At 47.7% G+C, this 19607-nt stretch overlaps 3 protein-coding genes across 3 annotated transcripts in view; all 3 read left to right on the top strand.

Annotated features, from left to right (window-relative positions):
- epc2 (enhancer of polycomb homolog 2 (Drosophila)) overlaps positions 1–15616 on the top strand; it is a gene marked incomplete in the record, with an annotated part of 33328 nt that extends 17712 nt beyond the window's left edge. Inside the window, 8 exon segments of the mRNA XM_038719952.1 lie at positions 1350–1550; positions 1637–1720; positions 3553–3686; positions 5630–5952; positions 8266–8396; positions 8685–8841; positions 9076–9313; positions 15058–15616. Coding sequence (XP_038575880.1) covers positions 1350–1550; positions 1637–1720; positions 3553–3686; positions 5630–5952; positions 8266–8396; positions 8685–8841; positions 9076–9313; positions 15058–15127 — 1338 coding nt within the window.
- A 426-nt stretch (positions 15617–16042) lies between these two features.
- On the top strand, positions 16043–17012 carry LOC119903606 (extensin-like). The gene is made up of 2 exons (XM_038719848.1): positions 16043–16071; positions 16424–17012. Exons 1-2 carry the CDS (start codon positions 16043–16045, stop codon positions 17010–17012), a joined length of 618 nt encoding a protein of 205 aa, XP_038575776.1.
- A 1321-nt stretch (positions 17013–18333) lies between these two features.
- Positions 18334–19607, top strand: part of LOC119904109 (kinesin heavy chain-like) — a 39436-nt gene continuing 38162 nt past the window's right edge. Inside the window, exon 1 of the mRNA XM_038720520.1 lies at positions 18334–18638. Coding sequence (XP_038576448.1) covers positions 18504–18638 — 135 coding nt within the window. The 5' untranslated portion in view covers positions 18334–18503. The remainder of the gene's footprint in view (positions 18639–19607) is intronic.

Genomic DNA, 19607 nt, shown 5'->3' with positions numbered 1-19607 from the left:
TGTTTCAGGTTCCCTTCCTTTAGTTTTTCACCGGTCCCTCTGTGTTTCAGGTTCCCTTCCTTTAGTTTTTCACCGGTCCCTCTGTGTTTCAGGTTCCCTTCCTTTAGTTCTTCACCGGTCCCTCTGTGTTTCAGGTTCCCTTCCTTTAGTTCTTCACCGGTCCCTCTGTGTTTCAGGTTCCCTTCCTTTAGTTTTTCACCGGTCCCTCTGTGTTTCAGGTTCCCTTCCTTTAGTTTTTCACCGGTCCCTCTGTGTTTCAGGTTCCCTTCCTTAGTTTTCACCGGTCCCTCTGTGTTTCAGGTTCCCTTCCTTTAGTTTTTCACCGGTCCCTCTGTGTTTCAGGTTCCCTTCCTTTAGTTTTTCACCGGTCCCTCTGTGTTTCAGGTTCCCTTCCTTTAGTTTTTCACCGGTCCCTCTGTGTTTCAGGTTCTCTTCCTTTAGTTTTTCACCGGTCCCTCTGTGTTTCAGGTTCCCTTCCTTTAGGTCTTCACCGGTCCCTCTGTGTTTCAGGTTCTCTTCCTTTAGTTCTTCACCGGTCCCTCTGTGTTTCAGGTTCCCTTCCTTTAGTTCTTCACCGGTCCCTCTGTGTTTCAGGTTCCCTTCCTTTAGTTTTTCACCAGTCCCTCTGTGTTTCAGGTTCCCTTCCTTTAGTTCTTCACCGGTCCTCTGTGTTTCAGGTTCTCTTCCTTTAGTTTTTCTCCGGTCCCTCTGTGTTTCAGGTTCCCTTCCTTTAGGTCTTCACCGGTCCCTCTGTGTTTCAGGTTCCCTTCCTTTAGTTCTTCACCGGTCCCTCTATGTTTCAGGTTCCCTTCCTTTAGTACTTCACCGGTCCGTCTGTATTTCAGGTTCCCTTCCTTTAGGTCTTCACCGGTCCCTCTGTGTTTCAGGTTCCCTTCCTTTAGTACTTCACCGGTCCGTCTGTATTTCAGGTTCCCTTCCTTTAGTACTTCACCGATCTGTTTGTGTTTCAGGTTCCCTTCCTTTAGTTTTTCACCGGTCCCTCTGTATTTCAGGTTCCCTTCCTTTAGGTCTTCACCGGTCCCTCTGTGTTTCAGGTTCCCTTCCTTTAGTACTTCACCGGTCCGTCTGTATTTCAGGTTCCCTTCCTTTAGGTCTTCACCGGTCCCTCTGTGTTTCAGGTTCCCTTCCTTTAGTACTTCACCGGTCCGTCTGTATTTCAGGTTCCCTTCCTTTAGTACTTCACCGATCTGTTTGTGTTTCAGGTTCCCTTCCTTTAGTTTTTCACCGGTCCCTCTGTGTTTCAGGTTCCCTTCCTTTAGTTTTTCACCGGTCCCTCTGTGTTTCAGGTTCCCTTCCTTTAGTTCTTCACCGGTCCCTCTGTGTTTCAGGTCCAGAAGAAGCCGACCTCCATCAGAGACGAGCTTCCCTTCGACCCGATCAGACCAAAGAAGAACCTGAGACGGGACAGGCCGTGTCCTCCACAGAGACGTCCCGGCCGGCCCCCCGGGCCCTTTACCATCAACAGGGCCGACATCAAACAGTACGACTTCCACAGCTCCGGGGACGACGACAGTCCGCCTCCTCCGCCGGTCAGCACCGCCTCTGTGATGGTCCCGTGGTTCTGCTGCAGAATACTGTGTTCTGGTTCTGAATGAGCTCTTTCATGTGTCCTCAGTCTCCCCCGTCTTCCACCGACGAGGAGTCCAGTCCTGATGGAGTCTTTGTCTTCAGGAGGAAGGCCGGGTGCCAGTACCTCTCTGTGAGTACTCCTGTCAGGGTACAACATGTAGTACCAGGGTCTGATACTGTGAACATACTGAAGTACTGCTTAGAGGTACTGCAGTATATTACACTACACACACACACCTGCAAACAACAATCGCCGTTTTCTTGGTCAATTGGGTCGTTTATGTGAATCGCGTAGAACCGGAGAGTTTTTTTTTGGGGGGGGGGGCTGCCCTTCATCTGCATGCCATGCAGGCTAGAATTGCGAAACATTATTGGATAATTCTGATAGTTGACATTTCTCTGGGCCAACCGGAATCTTAGCACTTGCATCTTGAAGCACACGGCGTCAACTGAGCTCGCCATTGGATGAGACTCCCGGCTACCCCGCGAGTCTGATGGAAACTAATAACGTGAAGGAATCTTATGTGAAATTCGAGGTAAGTCAAGCATTTTGGAGCAACAACAGCTATTTGTTTGCTTGATTCAGTTAACGTTAGCTACCGTTTTTTTATGTGATATAATTTACAATATTGTCGTCATAACTATTACGTTATTATAATTACGTTAAACTATGCTAAAAGTGGTACCGCCAGACCCGGAGATCGGTTGAATGGTGTCCAAAACAGTATAAAACGACTGTTTTACTCGAGGGGAGGTGGAAAATGAGCTTAATTCCCCAAATGGTGGACTATCCCTGTAACGTTAGCTAGGCTTATGGTTAGCCGGGCGCTCTGCCCTGAGTTCCGACACATAACGTTACGGCTACTATTCGAATTCTGAGCTACCCTCAATATTAGGTTGTCGTGCGCGCTCACGCGTTAGGCAGTCATTCGTGATGTGGGTAAGTTAAATGTGAGTGTTTACACAACAGCTGATGCGAGACTAACGCCGGGAATCCACTGACTCCGTCTACGGCTCGTCACGGCTGCGTCACGGTTTTGATGCGTCGACAGCCCGGCGTCCACCGGAAGCGTGTCAGCAGCAGAGCGTGCAGCCTGCCCCGCGTTAATGACTTGTTATTAATTTGTCATTTTCGTGCTTCTACTACCTTCTTCACGGCTCTCTGTGACCCCGTTTCTTCCGTCAACTTCAGGCTGCATTTCCCACAGAGAGCATTTCAGAATCCGAGCGTTTCGCCTGCCTGACTTTGGTTACCAGATCAACAAAATCTAAACATATCATCATTTTGTGCTTTTGTACTATGATTAAGTTACGTAGTTAAATGATTTCCTTTTGTGTCCGTTTTAACCGTGTTTATTATTGTTTTACGATCGTGAGGCACCACAGGGTGTTTTATTTTGAAAATTGACCGGATCCTCTCTGCCGTTCTGTGTCTGACTTCCTGCCCGGTTCGATCTGCTCCGTGCTGCTTGACGTGGCTAACGGCGAAAATAGAGCTGCCGGGAGCGGAGAGCCGCTTCTGAGAGGTGTGACGATGTGTCCGGGGACAGCAGATGTAAAATAGCCTTTTGGCTAATTCTGGCACACATACATTTATTTATGTGTTATTAGTGTGCATTGAAATAAATAAATAATTAAATGATCAAAAACTACATCCAGGTAATATTTGTACACAGTTCCAGGTATTAACGTGTGTCAGATACTCAGAACCTGGAGCCCTGTTCTGTTAAAATAAAGGAACATTAGAAGAACGATGACCTTTAAAGACACGGCTTGTACTTTCTGAGCCGTCTGATGAGTCCAGGTCCCAGAGAGTCTCTGTGTTCTGCTGGTTCCCTGGTCTTTGAGTTCAGGTTCAGGTCTACATGGTGTCGTGGTCTCTGAGCCGGATCAGAACACTACAGTTTGCTCTGTCTTCGTCTCAGCTGGTCGTTCACTAAACGTGTGTGTTTGTTTCTGCAGCCTGGTACGGAGCAGACGGGTGGAGTTGACGGTCCAGAGCTCCTCCCTCAGTGTCTGCGTCACTGTCTGACTGAACTGACTCGGCCTCCTCATTGGACGGGACTGAGCCGCCGCAGGATAGGACGGGGGGGCAGGTAAACAAACACAGCTGATAAGAGCTAACTGTGTTTATATCAGCTGATCTGTGAGTATCAGAGAAGAAACTGATCCTTCACTCAGGTCAGGAGTTTGCCCACCAGAGGGCGCCCTGCAGCTCCTCTGTTAACCTGTTAACATCCCAGCGGCCCGCCTGCAGGCGTCAGGTCCAGGCGGCAGCTCCCGGTCTGTGCACACAGCTGCTATGTTAACTGCATACTCATATGATCCACCGTCTGAAAGCTGCAATCCTCTGATTGGACCGGTGCAAACCAGACACAGTCACCACAGCGGGTCCAATCAGCGCCTCTGTCAGACCAGCCGGGACAGTGAAAAGTGACTCACCGATGAAGCCTCACAGTAACTTCAACAGAAACTTGTTACGCTGTCAAAGGTCCAGACGATCCAGTAAAACATTTAGTCCATCAGTAAATCCTCGGGGACGTCGCGGCTCGGATGTCATTATAAAATATATATAAACAGCTACGATAGCTTGTATTCAAATTAGCTGCTGAACTCTGACCTTTCGACAGCTAATCCGACCCAATAGGAGCTCACGTGTCCCTTTCACAGCCAATGAGAGCCCGCGCTGTAAGGAAGGGCCGGCCCCTGTTATTTCCTGGGTAGGCCGAGCCAATTGACCCTTCGCTAAGCCACGCCCCGAATACACAGCTGGCCAATCACAGCGCAGAATACTGAACTCCGACACTTTCGTGGCTGCGCTCCAGTGACTCTCATGCAGAAAGAGTCGTTTTCCAGCTTTTTTCTGACCGTATTTTTCTCAGATCTGGTCAAACGCTGTTCCTGGAGCATCTTGTAATAGTTACAGTTTCTACCCAGAGAGGCTGGAAGGAGAAGGACGATTTATTCTTAAAATAATCCAGAAACATGTCGGCTGTGGGTCGTTCCTACTGCTGACTAACTCCCTACTGAATGTAACGTAATAAAGTTGAGCTGCTTTTTAATGACTGTAATAATGAACAAACCGTCCGAGTCCGTCTGACAGCCTGAATAAACCTTCAGATGTATAATGGAACAGTCTGCTTCTTTCTCACTTTTTCTAGCTAATCTGACAATGTTTCTCCGGGGAGTGCAGCAACAGTAACTAAGGGGGGCGGGGCTTAGTGAAGGGTCAATTGCAAGAAACCGTGCCGATGACTGGCACTTCGTGTAGCCAGTAAAATTCTGAAAATATCGATATCCAGCTTTAAGTAGGAAGTTCATGATCTACCAGTAAAAAAAACGCGTCTGCGTGGAGCTGCCTGCTGATACGGAGCGACGCAGCAACCGCCGCCGCCGGGGGGCGGGGCTGTTTTAGAATAAATACGCTGAGACAGACCTTCAGGAAACCTGTGTAAAAACAGTCTTTTTTCCTGGGATTGGTATGAAATTTAAACCTGGGGTAGGTAAGGCTTTCTGCTGTTTTCCCAGCTGTAGTCGTCTGCAGGCATTCGATAGCAAACACAAACTATTTTAGTTTTAGTGTCTTTAAGCTTAATCAGTTCCAGTGGCTCTCACAGGGATTCTGACTTTTGGTTCAGTTGACTTTGTTGAAGAGGCGTTTAAAACGTTCAACCACAGAAGAAAGCAGTCGGCTGTGTGAGCGGCGAGTCGTCCTTCCTCACGTCAGTCACCTGGCTTCACGCTTTTCTTCTTCTTCACCGGCTCGGTGTCTTTAGCTCCAGGCGTCTGATCAGCTGCCGCAGAGTCCGACTCGGTTCAGGACGGGATCCCACGTCTCATATCTAAATATAGAGATCAGGTCTAGAGAAACCCGGTCCTGCTCCTCAGAGGATGAACCTGTGTGTGATGTTTGCTGCTGCAGTCGGTCCACCTCTCTGCAGAGAGCGTCTGAACCAGACCCGGGACTGCAGGAACCAGAACTTTAATATGGAGAACTGAATGTATGTGGTCTAAATCCTGTCTCTGTCTCTCTGATCAGGATCATCCTGGACCGAGCCTCCTCAGGTCTGGATCCAGTACTGAGGCAGCTGGACTCTTTTACACATACAGTCTGCAGGACCAGAACCAGTACCTGTCTCCTCAGCGACCCAGTAAGACTGGAGCTGAACCCCCCCCTGTCCTCGGGAACCACCACCGCCTCCCTGACTGAGATCCTGAACAACATCCAGACTCTGAGGAGGTTCTGCTTCAGACCCAGACCGGTTCAGGAGCAGGGGGAGGGGGGCAGAAGGACCACAGGGTCCTCTGTGGAGGACAGGCGACTCCCCTGTCCTCTGTCACCTGAAAGCAGCTGTGGATCAGGTGAGTTACCTCCTGGTCCTGGGAGATTTCTGTGCCTTGATAACAGACCTGAACCCGAGACCTTTACAGCATCTGTAAGAAACTTGGAACGTTCAGCTGAATCTTTCTGCTCCAGTTTCTGTAAAGAGAAACTCTGAACCTCCACCAGAGTCTCAGATCTGTTTCTCTGTACAGATCAGCTTCTCCTGTCTCCTGAGTCCTGGTTCAGTCTTCCTCCTCTGTGTGTCTCTGTTTGGGGAAGTGACCTCTTTAAATGTGACTGTGGCTCCTTTTCACCTCCGTGAGGATTCATTTTAATTCAGTCAGGAACTCCTGGACTGTAGCAGCTCCTGTCTTCAGGAGGTCTCTGTCCAGAGAGAAGTCACATTATTTTAAAGGTCTACCTGTCCTGGACTCTGCTGTACGTTAGTGCTCTGCTGGTAGTTTCCCCTTCACACCGTCTGACAGGAAGCTGAACCCCACTGATCAGCAGAATCTCAGCACACGTTAACTCCAGCAGCTCACAGTCCCAAACTAGATGTTTATATTAAAACTCAGCTGTGGTTCCCCTCGTCACAGCTGTCCGGCCTCACGGGGAGCGGGTTCGCTTCATTTCTATCACAGCGCACGCCGGAGGTCCATCAGCCGGGTGGAGTTGATTCACTCAGCCAGTCGCAGTTATCAGATTGATGTGTGGCGTGAGACAAACTTTAACCGGACGTCAGGTCTGATCTGGTCTCAGCCCGGCTGATGAAAGAGATCATCAGTTCACCGTTAGAGGACGAGTCTCCTCCAGAGAGTCCCACTTTATTCACTTCTGTTGGACACAGGCACCTTTTTCCAGAACAAACGCCTAAAATAACAACCCCAAAATAAATCAGTAATATCTCCTCAACCATCAGGCCTAGATGCATCATTCTGGTCTCCTTTGAAAGGTCAGAAGCTGAGGGATACAAATCCATTGTACATTAACACATTTATTTTACCATTACAGACTACAGGGAGATGAAATACAGAATAAATCTGATATTTTCATCCTCAGCAGGTAAAAAAAGCTCTATTTTAATGCAATAAACCATCATAAGACATCTTCTAATACACCTGTAACTGTAATCTGAAATCTGAAAAGAAACTTCGACGATCCAGCAGAGAGTTTTTACTGTGACCGGTTGTGACCTCACTGTGAAAACGTTCGGACCTCGGCTGAAGAGAAGCAGCACAGACAGACAGCTGGACTCTGAACCAGGGTTTCCCCCTTATCGAAGTGTGCAGGTTCAGGGGACTTCAGGGGTCACGGGGAACGGACTGTACGACCTACTGCAGGTTAGCTGCTTGCATTGGACTACCTAGCCTGGTGGAGCGGACTCAGATCCATGAAACCTTAATGAGAGGATCCTGCTGAACCTGCTCCACGGCTCAGTGTGGGAACAGGACCAGAAAGGGACCTAAAACCAGCTGCATCCTTTGACCCACAAGGACTCAATGGGTAGAGTACTGGAGTGAGCCCTGGGAGCTGATCCAGGATCCAGGACAGGGTCCGTGGCTCCAGGGCAGCAGTGAGCGGCTGATGTTTCTAAAGAGGACAAGGGGATGCAGAGCGGGTTCTTCCAGCAGGAGAGGGTGTTGGCGCTGTCTGAAGAGGTCTCTGACTGAAGAGGTCTGAGCAGGCGGGAGACGTGTCGAGGCAGCAACATCAGACCCGGGTCAGAGAGTCCCTCTAGGAAGACCTCTAGAGCGTCTGAGCCTCTTCCAGGATCTTACGGCGGGAAGCGGAGGTCATTGTCCCCAGATGAGGGACATCTGGCCCCACAGTGTAGCGGCCTGAACAGCGCCAGCCCCAAGAACGCGTGCTTCAGTGAAAAGGCAGAAAAACAAAAAGACAAGTGTAGAAAATTTTAAGGAAGCTGCCGGCATGAGCAGATACAGTCCAGCTCCTCTGTAGACCAGAGTCTGCTGCTGGGCCTCTGCAGTCCTGTAGGTGGAGCAGGTCAGCAGGTGTCACTCCGGTCACGTGGATCTGCTGAGGGGTTGAGTTCAGGCCGGATTCCACCGGGGACTGCTGCTGCAGGTTTTTAACTTGTGTAAATGTTCGTGTGACAATAAAGATATTTTATTTACTGGCAAACAGCAATTTTCAAAATAAAAGAGCCTGTGCAGAAACCGTAACTACGCAGCTCCTGACCAGAGGAGGAGCTCAGACTGATCAACAAACTGAACACGTCAGCTGATTCTGAAAGGCCTCCTGTAGGTTCTGAAGCTGCAGAGGACCGGACAGAACCGGCCCGGTGGACTCAGCTGTTGGTGAGTCAGTTAATGTGTTCTGTGTGTGTCCAGCAGGCGGCATCACGGAGGAGCAGTACCACAGCCATCAGCAGCAGCTGGTCCAGATGCAGAAACAGCAGCTGGAGCAGCTGCAGAACCAGAACACGACTTCATACAGACACACGGCGCTGCACAGAACACAGGTACCGTCTCAGTGGACCTGCTGGTTCCTTCAGAGGTTCAGTCTCACTCAGTTAAGACTAAAATTTAAGATTGCAGTTCTAAAACCAGAACCTTTAAAGATACCAACAGAGTTCTTCATTCAGAACCTGCTGAAGCCACAGATTATTACTGTTGTTGTTGTTACGGACGAGCCAGCTGATCGTTTTTTAAAAATTATTTTAAATTAAGTGTATTAAATATAAATCTGTCTGTCTGGGCTTTGTTTGGATCGGTTTTCTGAGTAACATCCCGGTCTCTCCGGTCTGTAGTCCTCCAGGTCCAGTGAGTCCAGTTCAAAGACCCTGGACTCGGCTAGCGCTCAGTTTGCAGCCTCGGCTGTGATCAGCGCTCCTCCTCCTCACGGACACACGGGCAGTGAGAACCGACCCTACAAGACCGGCGTCAACGGGGTCCTCCATCCTCCAGGTGAGCCGCCTCACAGGGTTCTCTGGTGCTGCTGGGAGAACCTTATTAACCCACTGAGGTCTCGTACAACACAAAGCACAGGGACTGAATCTGATGAGCAGCAGTACATTCATAAAATTAAGTAAGAGGGACAGTCTGAGGTCAGACCTGCAGCAGGACGACAGGCCGGTCTGTGAAGCCACCATGTGTGTGTTAGTAATCCTTGGTGTTTGTTAAACTCCTGCTCCTCCTCAGGTCCCTCCAGGCCTCCGTACTCGTCCTCCTCGTCACTCAGCAGGTTGGGGCTCTCAGCTCGGGGGTCGCTCCCCTCCTCATCCTCCCCTCGGTCCCTCCCCAACCAGAGGAGCCAGGCCGGAGCCGTCTCCCCTGCCCACCCCCACCCTGCTAGACCCTCTGCCCCCCCAACGTCGGCCTTAAAGCTCGCCACCAGCGCCGCCAGCCTCGACAGGGTGCCCAAAGTCTCCACAGCCAGGTAAACCCCCCCTCTACATAGATACACATGTCCAGGTAAACTCCTCCTACATAGATGCACCTGTCCAGGTAAACTCCTCCTACATAGATACACATGTCCAGGTAAACTCCTCCTACATAGATGCACCTGTCCAGGTAAACTCCTCCTACATAGATGCACCTGTCCAGGTAAACTCCTCCTACATAGATGCACATGTCCAGGTAAACTCCTCCTACATAGATGCACCTGTCCAGGTAAACTCCTCCTACATAGATGCACATGTCCAGGTAAACTCCTCCTACATAGATACACATGTCCAGGTAAACTCCTCCTACATAGCAGCTTGTATAACAGTGTAAAGTAGTGAGCGTGCAGCTTGTATAACAGTGGAAAGTAGTGCAGCTTGTATAACAGTGTAAAGTAGTGAGCGTGCAGCTTGTGTAACAGTGTAAAGTAGTGAGCGTGCAGCTTGTGTAAAGTAGGGAGCGTACAGCTTGTATAACTGTGTAACGTAGTGAGCGTGCAGCTTGTATAACAGTGTAAAGTAGTGAGCGTGCAGCTTGTATAACAGTGTAAAGTAGTGAGCGTGCAGCTTGTATAACAGTGGAAAGTAGTGAGCGTGCAGCTTGTGTAAAGTAGTGAGCGTGCAGCTTGTATAACAGTGGAAAGTAGCGAGCGTACAGCTTGTATAACAGTGTAAAGTAGTGAGCGTGCAGCTTGTATAACAGTGTAAAGTAGTGAGCGTACAGCTTGTATAACAGTGTAAAGTAGTGAGCGTGCAGCTTGTATAACAGTGTAAAGTAGTGAGCGTGCAGCTTGTATAACAGTGTACTTGTATAACAGTGTAAAGTAGTGAGCGTGCAGCTTGTATAACAGTGTAAAGTAGTGAGCGTGCAGCTTGTATAACTGTGTAAAGTAGGGAGCGTGCAGCTTGTATAACTGTGTAAAGTAGTGAGCATGCAGCTTGTATAACAGTGTAAAGTAGTGAGCGTGCAGCTTGTGTAACAGTGTAAAGTAGTGAGCGTGCAGCTTGTGTAACAGTGTAAAGTAGTGAGCGTGCAGCTTGTATAACAGTGTAAAGTAGTGAGCGTGCAGCTTGTATAACAGTGGAAAGTAGTGCAGCTTGTATAACAGTGTAAAGTAGTGAGCGTGCAGCTTGTGTAACAGTGTAAAGTAGTGAGCGTGCAGCTTGTGTAAAGTAGGGAGCGTACAGCTTGTATAACTGTGTAACGTAGTGAGCGTGCAGCTTGTATAACAGTGTAAAGTAGTGAGCGTGCAGCTTGTATAACAGTGGAAAGTAGTGAGCGTGCAGCTTGTATAACAGTGGAAAGTAGTGAGCGTACAGCTTGTATAACAGTGTAAAGTAGTGAGCGTGCAGCTTGTATAACAGTGTAAAGTAGTGAGCGTGCAGCTTGTATAACAGTGTACTTGTATAACAGTGTAAAGTAGTGAGCGTGCAGCTTGTATAACAGTGTAAAGTAGTGAGCGTGCAGCTTGTATAACTGTGTAAAGTAGGGAGCGTGCAGCTTGTATAACTGTAAAGTAGTGAGCATGCAGCTTGTATAACAGTGTAAAGTAGTGAGCGTGCAGCTTGTGTAACAGTGTAAAGTAGTGAGCGTGCAGCTTGTGTAACAGTGTAAAGTAGTGAGCGTGCAGCTTGTATAACAGTGTAAAGTAGTGAGCGTGCAGCTTGTATAACAGTGGAAAGTAGTGCAGCTTGTATAACAGTGTAAAGTAGTGAGCGTGCAGCTTGTGTAACAGTGTAAAGTAGTGAGCGTGCAGCTTGTGTAAAGTAGGGAGCGTACAGCTTGTATAACTGTGTAACGTAGTGAGCGTGCAGCTTGTATAACAGTGGAAAGTAGTGAGCGTGCAGCTTGTATAACAGTGGAAAGTAGTGAGCGTGCAGCTTGTATAACAGTGGAAAGTAGTGAGCGTGCAGCTTGTGTAAAGTAGTGAGCGTGCAGCTTGTATAACAGTGGAAAGTAGTGAGCGTACAGCTTGTATAACAGTGTAAAGTAGTGAGCGTGCAGCTTGTATAACAGTGTAAAGTAGTGAGCGTGCAGCTTGTATAACAGTGTAAAGTAGTTAGCGTACAGCTTGTATAACAGTGTAAAGTAGTGAGCGTGCAGCTTGTATAACAGAGTAAAGTAGTGAGCATGCAGCTTGTATAACAGTGGAAAGTAGTGAGCGTGCAGCTTGTATAACAGTGGAAAGTAGTGAGCATGCAGCTTGTATAACAGTGGAAAGTAGTGAGCGTGCAGCTTGTATAACAGTGGAAAGTAGTGAGCGTGCAGCTTGTGTAAAGTAGTGAGCGTGCAGCTTGTATAACAGTGGAAAGTAGTGAGCGCGCAGCTTGTGTAAAGTAGTGAGCGTGCAGCTTGTATAACAGTGTAAAGTAGTTAGCGTACAGCTTGTATAACAGTGGAAAGTAGTGAGCGTGCAGCTTGTATAACAGTGGAAAGTAGTGAGCGTGCAGCTTGTATAACTGTGTAAAGTAGTGAGCGTGCAGCTTGTATAACAGTGTAAAGTAGTGAGCGTGCAGCTTGTATAACAGTGGAAAGTAGTGAGCGTGCAGCTTGTATAACTGTGTAAAGTAGTGAGCGTGCAGCTTGTATAACAGTGTAAAGTAGTGAGCGTGCAGCTTGTATAACAGTGTAAAGTAGGGAGCGTGCAGCTTGTATAACAGTGTAAAGTAGTTCAATTCAATTCAATTTTATTTATATAGCGCCAAATCACAACAACAGTTATCTCACAGCGCTTTTCATAAAAGAGCAGGTCTAGACCGAACTCTATGATGTTATTTACAGAAGCCCAACAGTTCCCACCAAGAGCAGCACTAGGAGACAGAGGCAAGGAAAAACTTCCTTTAAGAGGCAGAAACCTCGAGCAGAACCATGGCTCAGGGTGGGCGACCATCTGCCTCGACCGGTTGGGGTGAAGGAGAGAGAGAGAGAGAGAGAGAGAAAGAGAGAGAGAGAGGGATGTAAGGAGAGAGAGAGAGAAAGCACAAGACTACCAGGAAGGGGAGAAGTTGTGTTAGTAACATGCAATAATGGGATGAGGTTGCATACAGAGGGAGAGAAAGTAGAGGAGAGAGGAGCTCAGTGCATCATGGGAAATCCCCCGGCAGTCTAGGCCTATAGCAGCATAACTAAGGGATGGTTCAGGACTCACCTGAGCCAGCCCTAACTATAAGCTTTATCAAAGAGGAAAGTCTTAAGCCTACTCTTAAATGTGGAGATGGTGTCTGCCTCCTGAACCCAAACTGGAACCTGGTTCCACAGGAGAGGAGCTTGATAGCTGAACGCTCTGGCTCCCAGTCTACTTTTGGAGACTCTAGGAACCACAAGTAACCCTGCATTCTGGGAGCGCAGTGCTCTGGTGGGGTAGTAAGGTACTATGAGCTCTTTAAGATAAGATGGTGCCTGACCATTAAGAGCTTTGTAGGTAAGAAGAATGATTTTAAATTCTATTCTGGATTTTACTTAGTGAGCGTGCAGCTTGCATAACAGTGTAAAGTAGGGAGCGTGCAGCTTGTATAACAGTGTAAAGTAGGGAGCGTGCAGCTTGTATAACAGTGTAAAGTAGTGAGCGTGCAGCTTGTATAACTGTGTAAAGTAGTGAGCGTGCAGCTTGTATAACAGTGTAAAGTAGTGAGCGTGCAGCTTGTATAACAGTGTAAAGTAGGGAGCGTACAGCTTGTATAACTGTGTAAAGTAGTGAGCGTGCAGCTTGTATAACAGTGTAAAGTAGTGAGCGTGCAGCTTGTATAACAGTGTAAAGTAGTGAGCGTGCAGCTTGTATAACAGTGTAAAGTAGGGAGCGTACAGCTTGTATAACTGTGTAAAGTAGTGAGCGTGCAGCTTGTATAACAGTGTAAAGTAGTGAGCGTACAGCTTGTATAACTGTGTAAAGTAGTGAGCGTGCAGCTTGTATAACAGTGGAAAGTAGTGAGCGTGCAGCTTGTATAACAGTGGAAAGTAGTGCAGCTTGTATAACAGTGTAAAGTAGTGAGCGTGCAGCTTGTATAACAGTGTAAAGTAGTGCAGCTTGTATAACAGTGTAAAGTAGCGAGCGTACAGCTTGTATAACAGTGTAAAGTAGTGAGCGTACAGCTTGTATAACTGTGTAAAGTAGTGAGCGTGCAGCTTGTATAACAGTGGAAAGTAGTGCAGCTTGTATAACAGTGTAAAGTAGCGAGCGTACAGCTTGTATAACTGTGTAAAGTAGTGAGCGTGCAGCTTGTATAACAGTGGAAAGTAGTGAGCGTACAGCTTGTATAACTGTGTAAAGTAGTGAGCGTGCAGCTTGTATAACAGTGGAAAGTAGTGAGCGTACAGCTTGCATAACAGTGGAAAGTAGTGAGCGTGCAGCTTGTATAACAGTGTAAAGTAGTGAGCGTGCAGCTTGTATAACAGTGAAAAGTAGTGAGCGTGCAGCTTGTATAACAGTGTAAAGTAGTGAGCGTGCAGCTTGTATAACAGTGTAAAGTAGTGAGCGTGCAGCTTGTATAACAGTGTAAAGTAGTGAGCGTGCAGCTTGTATAACAGTGTAAAGTAGTGAGCGTGCAGCTTGTATAACAGTGAAAAGTAGTGAGCGTGCAGCTTGTATAACAGTGTAAAGTAGTGAGCGTGCAGCTTGTATAACAGTGGAAAGTAGTGAGCGTGCAGCTTGTATAACAGTGGAAAGTAGTGCAGCTTGTATAACAGTGTAAAGTAGTGAGCGTGCAGCTTGTATAACAGTGTAAAGTAGTGCAGCTTGTATAACAGTGTAAAGTAGCGAGCGTACAGCTTGTATAACAGTGTAAAGTAGTGAGCGTACAGCTTGTATAACTGTGTAAAGTAGTGAGCGTGCAGCTTGTATAACAGTGGAAAGTAGTGCAGCTTGTATAACTGTGTAAAGTAGTGAGCGTGCAGCTTGTATAACAGTGTAAAGTAGTGAGCGTACAGCTTGTATAACTGTGTAAAGTAGTGAGCGTGCAGCTTGTATAACAGTGTAAAGTAGTGAGCGTGCAGCTTGTATAACAGTGGAAAGTAGTGAGCGTACAGCTTGTATAACAGTGTAAAGTAGTGAGCGTACAGCTTGTATAACAGTGTAAAGTAGTGAGCGTGCAGCTTGTATAACAGTGGAAAGTAGTGAGCGTACAGCTTGTATAACAGTGTAAAGTAGTGAGCGTGCAGCTTGTATAACAGTGGAAAGTAGTGAGCGTACAGCTTGTATAACAGTGGAAAGTAGTGAGCGTGCAGCTTGTATAACAGTGTAAAGTAGTGAGCGTGCAGCTTGTATAACAGTGTAAAGTAGTGAACGTGCAGCTTGTATAACAGTGTAAAGTAGTGAGCGTGCAGCTTGTATAACAGTGTAAAGTAGTGAGCGTGCAGCTTGTATAACAGTGTAAAATAGTGAGCGTGCAGCTTGTGCAAATCTGCTGTCCCCTCAAAATGACACATCACACAGTCATTAATGTATAACCCGCTGGCAACAACAGTGAAGACACCCCTAAGTGAAAATGTCCACTTTGGGCCCAAAGTGTCAATATTTTGTGTGACCACCATTATTTCCCAGCGCTGCCTTAACGCTCTTGGGCCTGGAGTTCACCAGAGCTTCACAGGTTGCCACTGGAGTCCTCTTCCTCTCCTCCATGACAACAGCTGGAGGATGTTAGAGACTTCACTGCTCAGCTGAAGCCAGCAGTTACATATGAAATGACGGGGGGGAAGTGATGTCATGAGTGATGTCATCACTGATGGGGAACCTTTGTCCTGCAGGGATCCTCACGAGCCGGAGAGAATCCTGAACGGCCTGTCAGAGACCACGCTGCCCATGGAGGTCACATAGCATTGTCTCCCATGATGCACTGCTCCTCTGACCGCTGAATGTGACACGCTGCGACCTCCAGGAGAAGAAGAGCGCGGCGGCAGCTGTTGTTGTTGTTGTTGTTGTACAGTTTGTAAATGTCTTTGATGTAAAATACTTTTTGTTTGTTTCTGAGTATCATCATGTGACTGCAGAATCAACTCTGATTGGTTCATAATAAGTCCAGTATCTGCGCTCTGATTAGTCCATGATGAGTCTGTATCTGCGCTCTGATTGGTTATTTATTTCTCATGTTTACATTTTGTATTTCTTTGAATCAGAGCTGGGAAGTGATTGTGAATCAGGACTGAGTCAATCTTTTAATGTTTAGACACGGGAAAATAAAATCTGTAAAGAAAAGTTTTTATATTTTTAAACTGGAGGAGGAGAGAAGTCGCTGATCAGACGAGTGTGAATCATGTGTTCCCTCTGTTCACGCTTCGGATCAATAAAATGCATCGATACACAGAACGTTCTGCTGCGTCTCTGTTTCATCAAATAAAAGAGTTCTGCTGCTGCTTCATGTTTCTGACCTTCAGTCACTTTGCAGCTTCAGATTATTAAACATAATCACCACAGGTGTTCTCAGGACAGAAACAGAAGAAAATAATAAAAATAAAAATGTTCTGAAAAACAGCAACAAGAAATATTAAGAAAACGTGATTCAGTTTAAATATAGAAGAAGCAAATGTGCGTTATCTAGAAAAAGGAATTCAAGTTTTAATATTCTGACAGGTCACCTGACTTCAGTGTTTCTCTTTACTGAACTCTTAATGCTCAGGTTCTTCTGGGAGACTCAGATATTTCTACACTGAATATTTCTTCAAAATACTGTTGAAATATTTTCTCTTCTTCTCTCAGAGCGAGACGCCCCCGATCATCAGTAACTTCGTTACCATGGGTTACTACAGAGGAATTAAATTAAAGTGAGAATATACATTATACTGCTTTTAATCAAGTAAGAGTTTTAATGCAGGACTGAAGTAAAGAGTACTTCTTCCTTCACTGCTGTTGGACGTCGGCAGTAATGTGACTCATCAGAACTGTTAATGTTAAACTATTTCCATGAAGTAAAAAGTACAATACTTTACTCGTGTACTTCAGCAGAAGTAGAAAATATTAGTTTATCTATTTCCTGTTGGAGGCGGGGCTTAGCGATGATGTCATTGTGTTTAACACTGTTCCAATACTTCTTACTGTTAGTACTGCAGTATGCCTGTTTACATACTGCAGTACTACTTCATCATAACACTGCGCCTTGAACTGTGAGCCCCTCAGACCCAGACCACGTCCTCGGACCCCTCAGACCCAGACCACCCCCTCAGACCCAGACCACGTCCTCGGACCCCTCAGACCCAGACCACCCACTCAGACCCAGACCACCTACTCGGACCCCTCAGACCCCTCAGACCCAGACCACCCACTCAGACCCAGACCACCTACTCGGACCCCTCAGACCCCTCAGACCCAGACCACCCACTCAGACCCAGACCACCTACTCGGACCCCTCAGACCCCTCAGACCCAGACCACGTCCTCGGACCCAGACCACGTCCTCGGACCCCTCAGACCCAGACCACCCCCTCAGACCCAGACCACGTCCTCGGACCCCTCAGATCCAGACCCCGTCCTATGACCCATCAGACCCAGACCACCTCCTCGGACCCCTCAGACCCAGACCACCTCCTCAGACCCCTCAGACCCAGACCACCTCCTATGACCCCTCAGACCCAGACCACCTCCTCAGACCCCTCAGACCCAGACCACCTCCTATGACCCCTCAGACCCAGACCACCTCCTCAGACCCCTCAGACCCAGACCACCTCCTCGGACCCCTCAGACCCAGACCATGTCCTATGACCCCTTAGACCCAGACCACCTCCTCGGACCCCTCAGACCCAGACCATGTCCTATGACCCCTCAGACCCAGACCACCCCCTCAGACCCAGACCACCTCCTCAGACCCCTCAGACCCAGACCACCTCCTCAGACCCCTCAGACCCAGACCACCCCCTCAGACCCCTCAGACCCAGACCACCTCCTATGACCCCTCAGACCCAGACCACCTCCTCAGACCCCTCAGACCCAGACCACCTCCTCAGACCCCTCAGACACAGACCACCTCCTCAGACCCCTCAGACACAGACCACGTCCTGTGACCCATCAGACCCAGACCACCTCCTATGACCCCTCAGACCCAGACCACCTCCTTGGACCCCTCAGACCCAGACCATGTCCTATGACCCCTCAGACCCAGACCACCTCCTCGGACCCCTCAGACCCAGACCACCTCCTCAGACCCCTCAGACCCAGACCATGTCCTATGACCCCTTAGACCCAGACCACCTCCTCGGACCCCTCAGACCCAGACCATGTCCTATGACCCCTCAGACCCAGACCACCCCCTCAGACCCCTCAGACCTAGACCACCCCCTCAGACCCAGACCACCCCCTCAGACCCAGACCACCCCCTCAGACCCAGACCACGTCCTATGACCCATCAGACCCAGACCACCTCTTCAGAACCCCTCAAACCCAGACCACGTCCTATGACCCCTTAGACCCAGACCACTTCCTCGTACCCCTCAGAACCAGACCATGTCCTATGACCCCTCAGACCCAGACCACCTCCCATGACCCCTCAGACCCAGACCATGTCCTATGACCCCTCAGACCCAGACCACCTCCCATGACCCCTCAGACCCAGACCATGTCCTATGACCCCTCAGACCCAGACCACCTCCTATGACCCCTCAGACCCAGACCACCTCCCATGACCCCTCAGACCCAGACCACCTCCCATGACCCCTCAGACCCAGACCACGTCCTCGGACCTCCTGTAGCGCCACTTTCAGGACAGAAGAGAGGCTTCATCCACAGGATCAATAGGGACCCAGGAATCCATCTGTCAGTCAGTCCTGCTGAAACTTTAAATCCTGCTTCATCAGAAGTCTCTGAGGTCTGAAAGACTTTTTTTATATTCTTAGAGGATTTTTTGTATTTTTATCCTAAAGATTTTTTTTAATGATTTTCTAAATGCTGTGATATTTAACTTTCTCTTCTTCTCTTGCATGAAACACCAGCTGATTGAAGTTCACCAATCAATAAACTAATCGATCAGTTTCTCTGCAGACACAGGGAGGACTCCATATCCCAGAGTTCCCTGCGGCTCGGTGTTCCAGGTGGGAGTGTTCAGTCGCTCAGCATCCTCACGGAGAGACCGGACCCGGGTCTTCAGCGTCCCCGCAGATCAGGTTCCTCTGACGGCGGACTGTCGCTTCTCTGTCCGGTGACCCTGAACCGAAGCTGGTGCGTCTCTCCCGGTGACTGGTGTCCGTGTTTACCGGGCTGTGTCGGTGATGGTGGACGCGGTGGAGTGCGGGGTGTGCGGGGTGAAGGTGATGTGTCGCTTCAGGCCGCTGAACGACGCGGAGCGGAGCCGCGGAGACAAATACATCCCCAAATTTAACGGCGAGGACACGGTGGTGGTGGCGGTGAGTTACCGACGAGCTCTACCGACTGTGTGTCTGCCGGACCCGGAGGCACCGTGTGTGTTCACCGGCACACCCTGCGGCCGTCTGTCTCTCTGTCTGTCTGTCTGCAACAATAGAGACCGACACAAACACGCCGCTGTTTCCAGTCAGAGCTGAGGATTCAGTTTCAGCCCTGAAATATTATAAAAATCTTAATATTAAAACGAGATTTATTTTCCTCTAAACCAGAAATGACGATACGTTTCTCCGAAATATTTACAGAAATGTCCATTTTAAGGCCGAATAAATGATTATTTCGGTCAATAATCAGTCAGTGATCCTCCTGTGTAAGAGCACAACCAGCTTCACCATGAAACTAAATGAACACAACTGTCTCCAGTAAATGGAAATATATAAGTTAGTGTTGAAATAATACACACTTATATTGTAAAAAGCTCTTTGTGCAAAGTTTGATCCTGTAAGACCGTTCAAAATTATTCATTTCTGTTGATTGTTTTGTACATAATCGTCAGTTTCTACAAAATGTTAGAAAATCATAAAACGTACGTGTTTGTTTTATTCCATCAACAAAGAGAAGAAATGTGTTGGGAAATAAAACAGAAAATAAAAACTTGCTGCTGCTCCTAAATCTCATTTCTCACGTTAGTAACTGAAGGAGACTCAGATGTTCATGAGATCTGAAATTTTACCTCCATGAATAATCACTCAGATAAAACAAGGTTCCTTCAGACTGTTTCCTGTTTAAGGATAAATGTGAGGATGTAAAATGTATATGTTTATATAAACATTAAATGGATGCTAATTAGAATCTGTTTGTTTTTTTTTAATAAAAAGATCTTAACTTGGACATTTTATTTGACTCAATGATTCATAGAAAAGATAACAGATTATTATTTTTACCAACAAACTTTATTTAAGATTTTAAAATGTTTTACACCAAAGCCAGCACAACAGCTCCAGACAGCAATA

The sequence above is a fragment of the Micropterus salmoides genome, unplaced genomic scaffold, assembly GCF_014851395.1.
Source record: "Micropterus salmoides isolate LMB-PRFRI ecotype aquatic unplaced genomic scaffold, ASM1485139v1 Ms_hic_scaffold_15, whole genome shotgun sequence".
Lineage (NCBI taxonomy): Eukaryota > Metazoa > Chordata > Actinopteri > Centrarchiformes > Centrarchidae > Micropterus > Micropterus salmoides.
This window is presented reverse-complemented; position numbering and strand designations above follow the sequence as displayed.